This window comes from Callithrix jacchus, chromosome 14 (genome assembly GCF_049354715.1).
Source record: "Callithrix jacchus isolate 240 chromosome 14, calJac240_pri, whole genome shotgun sequence".
NCBI classification, from domain to species: Eukaryota; Metazoa; Chordata; class Mammalia; order Primates; family Cebidae; genus Callithrix; species Callithrix jacchus.
In genome coordinates this window covers 42977857-42994249 of record NC_133515.1, presented here as the reverse complement: position 1 = coordinate 42994249, position 16393 = coordinate 42977857, and the positions used below count along the sequence as shown (strand labels likewise).

At 46.6% G+C, this 16393-nt stretch overlaps 1 protein-coding gene across 1 annotated transcript; it reads right to left on the bottom strand.

Moving 5' to 3' along the window:
* Nucleotides 1–1633: 1633 nt before the first annotated feature.
* CD207 (CD207 molecule) lies at nt 1634–7003 on the bottom strand. The gene is made up of 6 exons (XM_035272337.3): nt 6891–7003; nt 6675–6791; nt 4804–5178; nt 4057–4208; nt 2900–3018; nt 1634–2410 (listed from the first exon to the last, which is right to left on the bottom strand). Exons 1-6 carry the CDS (start codon nt 6961–6963, stop codon nt 2260–2262), a joined length of 987 nt encoding a protein of 328 aa, XP_035128228.1. The 5' UTR covers nt 6964–7003; the 3' UTR covers nt 1634–2259.
* Between the last annotated feature and the right edge of the window lie 9390 nt (nt 7004–16393).

The window sequence follows — 16393 nt, the reverse complement described above, 5'->3', positions numbered from 1 at the left end:
GTATTTTATTGCAACATAGAAAGAGGGCAAGTCAAGCATTTTTAGCCTGCCAAATCAGGGAGAAAAAAAAAAACTGGCCGGTGTGGTGGCTCACACCTGTAATCCCAGCACTTTGGGAGGCCAAGGTGGGTGGGTCACCTAAGGTCAGGAGTTCGACACCAGCCTGGCCAACATGGAGAAACCCCATCTCTACTAAAAATACAAAAATTAGCAGGGCATGGTGGCAGCTGCCTGTAGTCCCAGCTACTCAGGAGACTGAGACAGGAGAATTGCTTGAACCCAGGAGGCAGAGGTTGCAGTGAGCTGAGATCGCACCACTGCACTCCAGCCTGGGCAACAGAGCAAGACTCCTTCTCAAAAAGGAAAAAAAAAAAAAAACTAATGTGATAAATACTCAAGTTGACTGAGAAAAAGTTCTCACCTGTCCCTGGCTCCCAACTTTTCACCTGACAATGGAAAAATCCCCAGAATTTCACAAGAAATTCTGTGGGGTCCATGACCCATGGAGCTGCCAAGGTATCAATAATGCGGAGACCTGCTTGAGACAGGACTAGAGCACTGTCAATGGTGGGGCTTCCTGGGCGAGTCCACACTGCCAGCAGAAGTGCAGGTGCCCATGTAGCAACTCCCTGGAGAAGCAAGACATGCATACAGTCGGGAAGGGAGCCAAGGGCACATGACAAAGCAAAGTGGCAGGTGTCCAGCTTCCTCAAAGGAGGAAGCCAAGGCAATGCTGCACTTGCCGGATACAGGCTGGGGCACAGACTCCAGATAAAGACACATCCTCACTGACTCAGGCTTTTTCAGTTTCTAGAGAAAGCAACGGGAGGGGTCAGGGGCACAGGTCTTGTAAGATCTCCATGCACAGAAACCAGGAGGATCAGAAGGGCTGGGAGGATCTGAGGCAGCACAGGGAATGTGAGCAGCCGGAGCCCCTCAGCCTGCCCTCCAGGACCCCCAGTACTACTCCTTTGAGTTGTTCTCTTTTCTCTGCCAGCTAAATCCTCTGTTGTCACTTCTCTTTACTTGAGATGGAGTCTCGCTCTATCAGCCGGCTAGAATGCAATGATGCGATCTCGGCTCACTGCAACTTCTGCCTCCCAGGTTAAAGAGATTCTTCTCCCTTGGCCTCCCAAGTAGCTAGAATAACAGGCACCCACCACCACACCCAGCTAATTTTTGTATTTTTAGTAGAGACAGGGGTTTCATCATGTCGGCAAGGCTGGTCTCAAACTCCTGGCCTCAGGTGATCCACCCACCTTGGCCTCCCAAAGTGCTGGGATTGCAGGCATGAACCACTGCGCCTGACCTAATTCACATCTTTCCTCGGCCTCTTAGCTTTTGCTCATTGTTAGTTTCCTCCAGTGCCCCATGACGGCCCCTCCAGCCTTTCTCTAACTCAGGGCCTTCCAACTCAACTTCCTTCTGTCAACAGCCTCATCCCCTTGTTATTTCCAAATTCTTTCCCAGAGAAATGGTCTGATTTTCCCAGCTCATCGCTTGGCCAAAACCAACCAGAGATCCCTGACCAGCCTTGTTCTTGTCACCCCCCATTTCCTCCATTGGCGAGGGAGAGATCCCCTGCTCTGCTTAGGACAAGATGGCCAAAAACACGCATTTGACGCTGGTCAGATGAGATTGACAGCAGTTTACTAGTCAAAATAGAGTCCAGTGAGGAAAGACATCACAAGCCATGCAGGGCCACATGGGGTCACGCTCAGGAGCAGAGTGAACCAACAGGGCTGTGGGAGGCAGCCTCGCTGTAACAAAAGCATGAGGTGCCTCGGGTTCCTGTGAGAGGATGTGATTGGCTTGTTTGAATAGCTTCCCAGGCTGGCAGAGAAATGAAACCTATTAAGTAGAAAACTGAGTGGAGTGCAGCTGGTCCAGATGGTAGGGAACTAGCCAGCTAGGGAGCTAGGGCAAGGGCACATAGGGTGAGAGGCAGGAACTCAGGCTTAGGTCTTTGGAGCTCTGTGAGGCTCAAAGATGGCACAGCAGCAGAGCAATTGGAAGTTCTAAATCCTCTCCACCCACCCCTCCCACTTTAACCTGAATCCTCCTTTCTGTTCCAGCTGCCTCCATGGGGTTGGAGAATTTGCAGCCAGGACAGACGGACTCCAGAATGCCACTGTGGGACAATTTTGAAGCAAGAAAAATTAAGGTGCAAAGTCATCCTGGAGTCTGGGGAAGAAAGAGGCATTTCCTCATATTTGACAAGCGCTGGAACTCCAAGAGTGAGCTTGGGAACTTGTCCTGTCATGGTTCTGACGGAATGTAGGGTCGCTTACAGATGAAAAGAAATGTTTGGTCACATGGGGCATCATTCCAGGACTGAAGCGAGGATGCCTTTAAATTGGCACAGTGTTCATTGTTTCCATAATTGTTGGGCTCACCTGGAATCCAGAACCTACCAAGTGGGGGAAAAAAGATGGATTTACAAAGTTGGAAAATGAAGAAGAACTTATATCCACTGAAGAAATAAGTTAACTCAATCCCAGGTTTAGTTGTAGGGAATGGCAGCAAATGTCTGCACCCAAGCCTAAGAGGAAGAGGACTCGTGAGGCCTCTAAGCTTTCACTCACGCCCCAAGTCCAGTTCACCACTCTCAAGTCCCTATACAAACCCACAATGTGAAGACCTAGACTCATGACACAATCCCTTCTGAAGCTGGCCAGGTAGAAGGCCTTGCTGCCAAACCCCAGAGGGCATGGAGGGCCCAGGTCCCACAGCCAGTTAGTGACAGGGTTGCACTAGATCTTGGTTCCAATGCTCCTGTCACCCTAGGACAGAGAAGAATCAGAAACCCTGTCTCGTGGGGAGCATCACCTCCACTCTCTTCTTTCCCAGGCCATAGCCAGGGAAACGCAGGCTGGCAGGGAGGGGTCCAGAGCCTTACCTCTCACTTTGGACCTTGTTGAATGGCGTGTCATCCACCCAGGACCACTCCCCTTCCATTCCTGCTTTAGTCAGGCCAATCCAGTAGATGCGTCCCCCTGCTGTCTTATACAGAAACTCCTGTAGGAAAGACAGGATAAGAAGAGGTGTGGCCACACCCGGAGCTTGATCATCATCTCTGGGTGTTTGTCACCTGTGCTCAGTGACATCCCTGACCCACAGATGTGCTGCACACAATGGCCTCTCTCAAGCCTCTTCTTGCCCTGCCCAGGGCTCAGATTTCATCTTCCAGATTATGATATTTCCCTGCCCTGCAGCTAACAAGCTCAGGACCCAAGCCTTTCTGCCACTCAGGAAGCAGGTGCTGAAGTACAAGAAGGCCTCAGCTGAACGCCAGAGCATGGACCCCAAGAGAATGGTTCAGATTATAACACCTGAATTTAGCAAGCTCTGAGTCCACATAAGGCACTGTGCTGAGTCCTCCATATGCATTCATTCCTTTCCTCTCTGAGGCAGGTGCCAGCACCATGCATGTTTCATCAAGTAAGGGACAGTGAAGTTTGCCCAGTAAAGTTGCATATTCCACCCAAGCTGCTAGGACTGGATAGATGGCAAGGTTAGGGCTCTAGAACTACTCCAGAGCCCAGGCTCTGACCTGCTCTGCTATCCCACTGCCCAGATGAAAAGGGCTCATGCAATTTCTGCCTCACCAGGCAGGAGACTTCTTGAGTCATGAGGATTCATTAATGCTGTTCACGAATATCTCTTTTTTTCTGGGCATGTGGAAAGTAGCACCTCTCTGCCCTCTTTGAATCCAGGAGTACTGTATAACTTACTTTTGGCCAGTGAAATGTAAGTAAAAATGAGGTAAGTTAAATCTGGGCCGAAGCTTTGCACAATACATCAAGTTCCCTTTTCCTGCCCCAGCAATTGTGGAAACATGTTAAAATGAAGTCTCCTTCGGCCTGGGTCCTTGAGTAGCCACAGTGCCCAGAGCCCCCTTGACAGTCCTTATTGGACATGGTATGTGAGAAATAATGCTTCTTCATTAGGTCATCAATATTTGGGGATTTTTATTAGCCCAGCATAATCTTGTCCATCCTCCCTGGCCCAATGCTTATACACCCCCTTCCCAGATCCCATAGGCACAGCACTCACCTGCTCACTCTCTGAGGTCACCGAGGTCAGGTGTGAATTCCTGGAAATGCAGAACTGCTGGGCACTATACCAGGTCTTTGGGATGCGAGAAAAGTAATAAAAGTTTCCCCTGAAGAAATTCCAGCCTTGAGAAACCACCTGTAGAATGTCATCTAGAGAACAAGAGCTAAAAGTGAACGCTGGTATTCTTGTTTTCTTGGGGTGCTAGCTTGGTGGGGGCAATTGAATGAAGTCTCAGAGACAGCAGCAAATGCAGCTGTGCTCTGGTGTCCTTGGGTCCTTGTGTAGGGGACTGGGGATACTCTTTCAAATCCTGAAAGTCAGACAGAGACTAATAGAGTCTCTGGGACTGGAGAGGTTAGAATGTGATAAGATGGACAAAGGATGTCTTTCCCATGAAGGGGAAGCAACTCTCCATTGGCGATGACAAGTGGCTGCGGCCCTAGACTCTAGAAAGGAACTTGATGGGAAATGACCAGGTATGGGCCAGGGTGGACATCTCCTAATGCTTTTACATTCTGCACTTTGGTGTGGTCTAGCTCCAGCTGGACCCTAGTCTCTTTTCCTAACAGCCCCTAAGTGCTCCCCAACCCAAAGCCTTCTCTCCTAAACTTTCTAGCCCATGGCTGCCCCTCTCTTGCCCCCCATCTCCTCCCCACCCCACTAGCCCCATAGTCTCAGGTCTGGGACAGGTAAGGGTCCCATGGGCCGCTGGTCAGTTTCAATGTAATTTTCTGAGTGACTTACTTTGTCGTTTGAGCAACTTGCTCATATTCTCCAAACTGCTCTGGAGTTCCCGGATCTTTGTATTTAAAGCACTGGCTTTCTCTAGGTCTCTTTTTAACTCTGGGATTTGGGTGTTTAAGGTACCGACATCCTCCCAACTTCTCGTTAAGATCTGGATCTGGGCGTTGGCCTTCTCCACACTGGTTTTTAACTTCAGGAACTGAGAACGCACATAACCCAGGCTCACATTCACCAACTGGATCTGAGTGCCGGCTACCTCCATGCCGTCGCTGTTCTTTTTAATTTCAGAATCCAGGGTGCTGATGTTGTCCACACGACCTTTCAGCAACTGGACATTGGTCTTTACATCTGATATGGTGCCCATAAACCGGGGATCTGGGATTGAGAAAGTCAGGAGGTCAGCTGAGGGGAGCCCCAGGGACAGGAGTGAGGGTGTTGTCAGGTTGATCAAAGGAAGGGAAGGGAAGGAACAGGCTGAAGCTTCCCAAGGAGCCAAGACAGTCCAATGGGCCACCCCAACCCTCCAATCATTCATTAACATAAAACAAACATGCAATAGGCACCTACCATGTGCCAGGAACACAGGTGGATACAGACAATGGGAAGATTGATAAAGCAACAAGCTCTCCATGAGGAGATTTCACAGGCAAGCAGAAGCAGGGATTAGAAGCCAGTCCTGAATTTTCTCTGAGTGTTCAGAGAGCATTTGATAAAGGGGCGCCCTCCATGAACCCCGTCACTCTTCCCAGAACTTGATTCCCCCTGGACCCCTCCCCTTGGTTGCCATCCCTCTGCTTTCAGAAACCCCTGCAGTAGCTGTCTGCTAGGACAGCACCACTCCCCTATATCTATCCACGGTCCCTCTGTGACCACAGGAAGAGCCAGCCACTAATCTGGAAGTGGCTTCTTCTCCGGAGAACATGGAAATGAAGATTACAAAACTGTTTCTCCTCTTCCCTTGTCTCGTCCACTTTCACATTCTGCTCAAGTCCCAAGCCTGGGTACCAGAGAGAGGATCAAAGACAAACCAAGAGGCTCAAAGGTGAGTCCTGTGGAAAATGCCATGGTAGAGGCCAGGGGTCTAGAATGGGGCCAGGGGGACTCTGCTCAGAGCCTACAGGTGTGAGACCAAATATGTCCCGAGGCCACAGAGGGAGAAAACAAAACACAACAGCTTCTCAGGTTCCCTTGCTCTGCTTCCTGGTGCCCTGGCAGGAGGAAGAAGGCTCTGTCAGCAGCAAAGGGCATGAAGCCTGGCAGAGCCAGAAGAGAAAGAAAGATAAACCATGCAGCACCAAATGAGTAGGAGAGCTCCCTAGACATGATCTTCGCAGGGACAGGAGAATGAAGAGAGCATGAACGGATCCTGATGAGGGGACTGAGTCATGGAGATCTGTTGGCTTGTTGGCCAGGCTCTCCATCCAGTCGGTTGGGGCCCGTGACACCGAAGGCTCAGTCCTTCACAGGGTCAGAAGGCACTGCACTGTCAAGGGCTGTCCACAAGGCTCCAAATCCAAGGAGCAAGGCTCAGATGGGTGGGAGATTTGGTGGGGGCGTGGAGAAAATAGCACAGGATGAAAAACTAGATGAATGTTTCCTGAGAACAAAAGAATGTATCCTTGAGCACCAATGTGCAAACGCTGATCCCAATAATTTCCCAGAATTGGAAGGAGGGAGAGAGGGAAAGAGCAGCCACTGACCTTTCTGGGGATTGCACACCCATTACTGCATATGGAAAGAGGAGAAAGGAGACAAATGAAAAAGCCACAGGCAGGAGAAACCTGGAAAGCAGGGAAGTGGTCTGGATCTGGAGGGAGCCAGGTGGCCCACAGAGAGGGGCTAAGCCCAGACGATGAAACACGAGGACTTACAAAGGACAGCCTGCAGCAAGACGGAGGCGACCAGGACCAGCGTCAAGCAGATTAATGCAGCACAGACTGTGGATGTTTTCCCCGGGACCAGAGATGAACCAGACTTGGGAGGAGGCTCTGTTGGAAGAAGAAGAAGAAGAAAATGTTGAAGGAGCAGCAAAGGGCAGGCTTGCACATGGAATTCGGAGCAGGTTCTGAGCAGTGGCTGCTGCTTGCCTCGGGGCCAGAGGGAGATGTTCTGTTTGTCCACAGTGAAGTGTGCATCAGGGACCTCCCTCTCTGCAGTCATCTTGAGTGCTCACCCTTACCCTGGCAGCACAGGTGCTTCTGGCTGCCTGTCTCTCCAAGGACTCTTATCCAGAGGAAACAGGAAGTGAGTCCCATGGCAGGTCACCCTGTTATCCCAACTTCCCTATTCCTGACTAGGTACCTCATCTGGCTTAATCCCCTCTTCAGAAGTCTGAGCTTTCAGGAAAAGGCCACTTATTGTCTTCTCTGGGGGTCTGTTACATAGATACATTAACCATCTTGTCCCAAAGCTACCCCATTTCTCTTCTAAGACTCCTCATCCATCCATCCATCCATTCACCCACTCATCCCGCAAAAAGAGACTAAGTGCCTTCTAGGTACTGATGCTGTACCAGGCATAGGGCCACAATAGTGAAGAACTCACAGCCCTTGCACTAAGCAGCTCAGTCTGGTAGGAAAGACAGACATGGGCAAATAAATTGCAAGGTGGTGAGCACAAGAGACAAACATGCCCAGTTCAAAGAAGCATAGGAAATGGAGTAATGGGAAAAAATAAATAAATAAACTCCAGTAGAAGAATAAACTCTAGTAGAAGGATATGAAAAAAGCTCCAGTAGAAGAATAAGAAGAAGTTAAAGAAAAAATAACTCCAGTAGAAAGATAAGCATATTCCAAAGAATGGAGAATAATATAGCATAGAGGGCTTGGCAAACTGTAAATAGTTGCAATATTGCTGGAATGTAAAATATACATTCCAACAGGAAGGGGACGCACATGGGATGAAAGAGGCACCTGAGGTCTGATCATGAAGATCCTTCTGATCATGTCAAGGAGCTTGACATCTGGCTTATGGATGACATGGGGCCAATGAAGAACTTCAGGCCAGAGAGACAAGGACAGGGACATTGTGGAAACAGTACTCTGATCGTGGTGAGAAGCACAGTCTGGGGGTGGGAAGCCTGGTAGCAGGGAGACCCACTAGGCAACCATTACAATAGAATATTCTGCTTCCTGTTATTAACGCATCTTGGCTGATACAATATCCCTTTGTAATATGTAACTTGAAGATTCAAAATGTAAACCTAAGACTTGGATTCTCCTCCCTGCTTCCTGCAGCATGTGACCTTTTCAAACAAAGTAGGGACGCTCAGCAATGCAGACTAGGAATCATTCCGTTTCTCTCTCTTATCTCTCTGTCCCCACCTCCTCTCCCTTCCTTGTATCCCTAGATAGAGAGTTCCATAGGTGCAAGAAGCTCAGGGCACAGAGGAGCTGATTTGGGGCTCAGTGAAGGACTAAATTTTCTCCGGGGCGGCTTCTCATTCTTTGAAGAAGTCTGCCAAATCTGAGAAATTTGGCACATGGCAGGCTCCAGACAAATATTTCTTGGAATGTAGGAAAGAGGAGAGGAAAGAGGAAGGAGGGAAGGAAAAAAGAAGGAAGTTGGTCCAGATAATTGGAGGATGGGTGAATAAATGAATGGATGGATGGAGGATGCATGGATGGATGGGTGAATGGTAAGTGACTGGGAGATTTGATAGCTGATCATGCGACTCTGACATCTACACAGTCTGCCCTGGGATCTGCTTTCTAGAAACTGCTGCTTCCTTCCACTATCTCCAGAAGTTTTCATTCGTCTTCAAAGCAAAAGCACAAGGAGAAGTGTGATTTACACCATACCCAGGAAGGAACAAAAGCTCTGGACACAGGACTAGAGCACTGTCCTGGGCCTGCTGAGGCTGAGCCGGTGGAGCTGGATGACAGGCTTTATCAGGGGCAAGGGTTAGAGGTTACGTTAGCAGGGCCAAGGAAATACCTACCTATACTTTCAGGGGCTCCAGCTGCCTTTGGTATGTGGGAGGACAGTGGCTGCGCTCAGCCTGTGCTTATGTGCAGCTCATTGTAGTGATAGGCCCTCACTGCTCTCTCTCCAGCTAACTGGGCCTCAGGCTGGAGCCACTTCTTGGACTGGATGAGGGACCCCAGAGAGGACCTCACACTGGGAAGCTCTGGGAAGGAAATCGGGTAACAAAGATGGTGTCTCATTTGTTCTGTCTCATCCCTTCCTTACCCAGACTGTCTGTAACTTCCAGGCCTGCTGTCTGTTCTAAATTTTGACATTCGATAGTCCCGAAACTGAGGGCCTGGCTCCACCTCACTGCCTGCCTCTGATCATCCATAAAGATTACTGCTCTCTTCGGGCTGTTCATCTGGTTGCAGAGCCTTGGTTCCATCAGGGCTTAGATAGAATTAGAATGTTCCACTTCTGGACTCTTATGCTCATGACCCAGCCTAATTCCAGAGTCACCTCTGCTGGCCCTTCATCCATAGCCTGTCATATTTCTAGGCCTGGGGATAGAGAAGAATCCAAATTACTCAAGACCCTGGTAGAAGGGGCCTTGCAGGGGTCCTGGTCTCCTCCTGTTGCATTTGAGGGAAAAAAGCCACCACACAAAGTGCCTTGGTGTCTGGTCCCTTTCCCTTCGGTCAAGAAGTTGGGTTTTCTCTGCTGGTTTGTGGCTTGAGTTTCTCTTTATAGAGCCCCCAGAGGCCCTCTCAGTGGTCCCAGGAAAGGATAAGAAAGCCTCAACAGGTTGGGCCCGTGACATAGGAAGGGGCTGGGGCAGGGAGAATTTACTCCAAGTGATGTAAATGAGGCTTGGGTATGTAGAATATTGCTAGGCACAAGGCTGATCCAGCATGAGGAAGGTGAGCAATCCCTTGTGCATGGAATCCTGGGCTGCAGGCCCTCTAGGGTTTCAGAGGAGGTGGATATAAAAGCCCCAAACCATCAGAAGTTTCATTTCCCACTTTGTGGAAAGGGACAGAGTCATGAGCCATCTTCCCATGAGAATGCTCATCTGCAGGTATTTTCTGAGCGCCTCTCCTGTGCAAACCTCTGGATGTTCTATCTGGCATTTGGTCTGGCCAGAGAAAAGATGGAGCAGCAGGCAGGTGCCTTGGCCACACTCTAGTTAGGAAGGTGGGCAGTTCTCCTGGACAGTCTGGTGATGCCCTGTTCTTCCAAACATAAGAGGAACTCTGGCCAGACCTAGTGACCAAAAAATCACCGTGGTGATGAGAACAGGAAGTCTGCCTCATTTTTTAAATTTTTCCTCTTCCTGTGCTCCTGGAGTTCTAACACTTTCTCTGGATAAGGATAGAGGAAGAAAACAGCCTGGCCACTTTTTCCCTTTCTCTGGTTGGTACTATGGTCGGAGGACCATGGATTTTTTCAACAAGACTGGAAAAGAGACCGGGATTGTTTGAAATGCTCCAGCAGTGCCGAGAGTCATCTCCATGGAGTAGTCATCCAAGTCCCTCAGTCAGGTTATGGAGGAAACTAGAGTGACCACCGAACTGTGGAGTGGGGACAGGGAAGAAGAGAGGGAGGAAGGGAGAATGACTCTGAAATGAGAGGAGATCACAGCTGGTCACACCTGGCTTGCAGGCCTCAGAGGGACTCCTGTCTGTGATGTGATGGGGGATTTGGTCCACAGACTCCAGAAAATCAAGGGATTCCATGCCACCCTCTGGACATGTGCCCGGGGCACAGGAGATAGTGGAGAAACCAAGGAGCATAGGTGGCACAATTCACTCCTCTAGAGTCCTGCTGTGCCCTAGGTACCAGGTTACAGCAAGGAAAAAGACAACCACAGACCCTGCCCTCAGAAATGGTTTTCCTGTAGTTGAAAAAATATGACATCCTTAATGCTGGGGAGAAGGGAAGACTCCCCCAACACTACAAATGACCAACGACATTATAGGGGCTCCCCAGGTCTCCCTTGACCCTGATAAAGCGTTCTTCTTTGATGACATTATATGAGGACAGGTTTCTTTGGAATAATGACAATGAGCCAGACCCTACTGATCAGGGTATTTCACCCAGTGCCGTCATAAATACTGTGATATGTATATGGGTGGGCAAACTAGCCACATGCAAGAACTGCTGTGTACGTGGCAGAGGAGACTGCTCCAAACCAGGTCATAGGTCAAAGAACACTTCCCTATAGCCTTAGTGGGAGGGGCAAATTTATGTTAGAAAAGTAATGAAAGGCTTTTGGGGGAAAAAGTGTGCATAGTTTCTTTTTAATCTTTTATTTATTATATAACTAATAATATTAATTATAGAAAAAATCCAAGTAAGGAAAAAACCCACCATAGGGTGGGCATGGTGGCTTATGCCTGTAATCCCAGTACTCTTGGTGGCCGAGGTGGGTGGATCATGAGGTCAGGAGTTCGAGACCAGCCTGGCCAACATGGTCAAACCCCATCTCTACTCAAAATACAAAAATTAGCCAGGCATGGTGGTGTATGCCTATAGTCCCAGCTGCTCAGGAATCTGAGGCACAAGAATCACTTGAACCTGGAGGCAGAGGTTGCAATGAGCCAAGACTGCACCACTGCACTCCAGCCTGGAGACTCCAGAGTGAGTCTCTGTCTCAAAAACAAACAAACAAACAAAAAAACTACCATGGAGACAAAAAATGTTATACCCATAGTTCAGTCTTCCTAACCACCCACATGTATACATATACACATCTACATCTATAGTCTAATCACAACTACGCTTATATTATATACATATTAACAAGACAATTCCTGCTTATTTTCCCTGGCATCCTTCCCCACCTCTCATGCATTTCTGATACCAAAAATCCCCTGCCATTGGGAAACATTTTTCAGCTTGTGACTCAGATGGGGCTGCTGATCCTAGTTCCCCCCAGGCATAGGAATGACAACTCTCAATGATGGGTGACCAGGGTTTGGGTAGGAAGGTAGCTCTCAACTCTCCCTAAACTGAGGGCTCTAAAGATATGACTATAGGGCAGCTAGTAACCTGTTCCTCTGTCATGTGGAAGACCCCAATAGAATAAGACCAGCACAGAGACAGAAACTGTAACAAAAAATAAAGAGACAAAAAGTGAGTTCTGGTGCCTTTGAGTGCTGGATCCTGTTGAACCTGAGTTCCATTCACCACAGATGTGGGTAACACCCTGCATGGGCACTGAGGAAGGAGAACTGTGCAGACCCCAGGCACAATTAGTACCTAAAGTATAACTCACTGCTTACTTATATCTAGCTTATATATATAATCACACTTAGTCCCATATAATCTTTCTATATAATTATATAATAACTTACTGCTTACTATATCTAGCTTATATATATAATCATACCTAGGTCCATATAATCTTTCTATATAATCATATAGGTATTGTAGTCGGAGCTGTACCGACACATTTAATGCTGATTTATATAATCATTCCATATAACCATATAGTAGTTTGAAGTAGGAGGAATGCCTAGAGCAGTCACAGAACAGAAGCAGTACATGGGAAAACAGCCAGACCAGAACAAGAACCAAAGACCCAGGCGGTGGTGTCCCTGCCTGAAAGGGCATATGCTGTATGGCAGGCTTGGAGAAAAAGCCTCTCCTCCTTATAAAGGAATTGTAGTACCTTGCATCCAGTTCCTGTGGAAAGTAGGCCTCAGGCCTGAGATCCCACAAATAACTGTGGGAGAAGGACCCCTCTGGTGTGACCAGTCATGGTGGCTGTACACCCTGTCAGTCTTTTCTCGCTTCTGTGCTAGCTCAAATCATCCTCCCAGAAATATCTTAAGAGAATAGCAGAAGTCTGTCAGCTCCCACTGCATTGGCTTAAAGTATCTTTCTATTAGAAACCCTTTGAAGTCTCCAGCCCCTAGATAAGAAGTGTTGTGCACAACACCTGTCACAAATAGCCCACCTCCTTGCCTTGGTGACCTAATGGGGGTGGACCCCTTTTCCACACACAACCCTCTACTACTGCGCATGGCACGGCCCTCTACTGCACACAGCCCACCTCTCTGCCCAGGTGACATAATGGGTGACCCCCTTGCTTGTGACTCACGTGATTATGTATGCCCTATCACTAAGCCTATAGATGATGACCTCACTTACAACCCTTTCCCCTGCTTGTACCTTATAAATACAGACGCTTCTGGGCGTTCGGGGCCTTGCCTGTCTCCACTCATAGGTGGTGTGGCCTCCCGAGTCCAGCTGCTCTTCTCCAGTTCTTCAGTGTCCTGTCTCCTTACTTCTCAGATCCTGCATCTCAGCACAGCATAAGGGACACCCCACGACCCTCTGGGGCCAAAAGCCCTACACACAGACACATCATTTCTTGGTCTGGTTATATTGACACAAAAAACAAAAATCTCTTCGTTTGAACTTAATTGGATGAGTTTCTGTTTCTTGCAATCAAAGAGTCCTGTCCAATGTACTATGTAAGCACACAAATTTATTTTTACAAAACTAGAATTAAAGCCTATAGTGTGTAAGGTTTTTTTTTTTGCTTAATAATGTATTATGAATAACCTTAAAATCAAACTTACATCTGCATAGTAACTTTTATTTATTCTATGCTTTACTGTAACCTTATGTTTTCCCTTTTTATATTGAATACATTTGGATTTCATGATATTCCATTTTTTTCTTATTTCTTATGGTCTTGAGTATTACATGATTTTAGAAAGGAATCTAACTTACCCATTTCTAAATGAGTGGCCTGCTGTCCTGGTACCATCATTTAAAACAAAGCATAATTTAATCTCTGATTATGAAGTACCATCTTCATCATATGTTTCATAATATGTTTGAGCTTGTTTCATATATTCAAAGATCTGTTTCTGGACTTTCTATTGTGTTCCATTTGTCTATTGATATACCAAAACTGTACAATGTTAATTAGCATAGCTTTATAATGAAGGTCCTATCTCCAGACACAGTCATGTTGAAAATTAGGGATTCAACATATAAGTAAACAGAAAATACGATTCAAGCCATAACTTATAGAGCTGATAGAACAGACTAGCAGAAAAATAATAATAATAAGGATTAAAAACCAATCTACTGAAACTAATCCAGAACTGACAGAGATGTCAGAATTACCAGACAAGGATATTAAAATAGACATTATAACTGTGTTTCTTGTGTTCAAACAGTTAAATAGAGATATGAAATATATAGATACAAATTGAACTTCTAATGATAAAAACTACAGTGCCTGGTATGAGAAATACACTGAAAGAGATTAATGGCAGATTATAAACAGTAGAAGGGAAGACCAATAAACTTGAAGATATAGCAATAGAAAGTATGCAAAATGAAGCACAGAGTGAAAAAAGAACAGAAAATCAGTGAAGTCTGAGACAACTTCATGCAGTTTAATACACATGCAATTGAAGTCCTCAAAGGGGTGGAGGGGACAGAAAATATATTCAAAGAAATAATGGTCAAATGTTTCCACATTTAAGAGCTATTTATTTATATAATAACATGGATGAATGCAAAATAAGACAGACCCAGAAGATGACATATTATATTCTTTCATTCATATGATATCTGAAAAAGGAAAAACTGTAGGGATAGAAACTGCCTAGTGGTTGCCAACAGCTGGCAGAAACAGAAATTGTTGCTAACAAGTTGATGAACAGGGGAAACTTAAAAGAGTGTTGGAATGCCTTCTATGGTACTGTCTTGGTGTATATATCACTCCACGCATTTGTCAAAACCCATAGAACTCTATATAACAAAGAGTGAAATTTTAAAAGAAAAGGACATGAACAGACACTTCTCAAAAGGAGACATATGAATAACCAATAAACATATAAAAATGCTCAACATCAGGGAACGATCCAAGATAGCCGATCGCTAACATCCCGGGATTGCAGCTCTCAGGGAAGGCGCGGAGAACTAGAGGACGCCACACTTTCAGACAAATTCTGGTCGCTCATGGAGCAGAAGATCCCCCAGTGGAGGAAACACACGGGTGGCCAGCGCGACTCTCGTGGCCGGCGCAGCGGTTCCGCGGGCACCTCGGTGTGGCAGCTCTCTGAGCAGAGTAAACAGGTTTGGAGGACCCACAAGGGCCCCAGCAGGACACCAGATCCTGCAGTGGCTGCGACGGCACCTCGGCGCCGCAGCGCTCGGTGCAGAGTAAACTGGACCGGCTCCCCTTCTGACCGAGGTTTGGAGCCCCGGGAAGGCAGAGTCGCCTACTACGGACACAAGAAGGAAGCGCGACAGGAGAATCCTGGGCAGAAAAGCACCATCAGTTTTAACGCCGCTGCTCTGGCCCTGGGAACTAACAACCTGGACATCCACTCGAGAGACCTAATCTGAAAGTTGGTAATTTCAAAGACGACAGGAGGATAAATTTACAATGATGGGAAGAAACCAGCGTAAAAAAGCTGAGAATACTCAAAGTCAGAACGCCTCTCCCTCTAAAGATGATCATAGTTCCACATCAACAGTGGAACAAGGCTTGATGGAGAACGAACGTATCCTGATGACAGAATCACTCTTCAAGGAATGGATAATAACAAACTTCGGTGAGTTAAAAGAACACGTTGTAGCCCAACGTAAAGAAACTAGGAACTTTGAAAAAAGGTTTGATGAAATCCTATTGAGAATAGACAACTTAGAGAGGAGTATGAGTGAATTAATGGAACTGAAGAATACAATACAGGAACTCCGAGAAGTATGCACAGGTTTAAACACTCGAATTGTTCAAGCAGAAGAAGGGATATCAGAGGTCAAAGTCCAACTTAATGAAAATAAAACGTGAAGAAAAGATTAGAGAAAAAAGGATAAAAAGGAATGAGCAACGTCTCCAAGAAATGTGGGACTATGTGAAAAGACCAAATTTACATTTGATAGGTGTACGTGAATGCGACGGAGAGAATGAATCCAAGCTGGAAAATATTCTTCAGGATATTATTCAGGAAAATTTTCCTAAACTAGCAATACAGGTCAACATTCAACCCCAGGTAATACAGAGAACACCACAAAGATATTCCTCAAGAAGAGCAACCCCAAGGCACATAATCGTTAGATTCACCAGGGTTGAAATGAAGGAGAAAATACTAAGAGCGGCCAGAGAGAAAGGTCAGGTTACCCACAAAGGCAAGCCTATCAGACTTACAGCAGATCTCTCAGCAGAAACTCTACAAGCCAGAAGAGAGTGGGGGCCAATATTCAACATCCTCAAAGAACAGAACCTTCAGCCCAGAATTTCATATCCAGCCAAACTAAGCTTCGCAACTGAAGGAAAAATAAAATCTTTTATGAACAAGCAAGAACTCAGAGATTTTATTACCACCAGGCCTGCTTTACAAGAGCTTCTGAAAGAAGCATTACACACAGAAAGAAACAACCAGTATTAGCCTTTCTAAAAATACACCAAAAAGTAAAGAGCACCAACATAAAGAAGAATTTACACCAACGAATGGATAAAACAGCCAGTCAACATCAAATGGCAGTAACCCTAAATTTAAATCGACTAAATCCCCCAATCAAAAGACACAGCCAAAACCCAATGGCATGTTACATCCAGACCTGTTTCACATGCAAGGATACACAAAGACTCAAAACAAAGGGATGGAGAAAGATTTACCAACCAAATGGAGAACAAAAATAAATAATA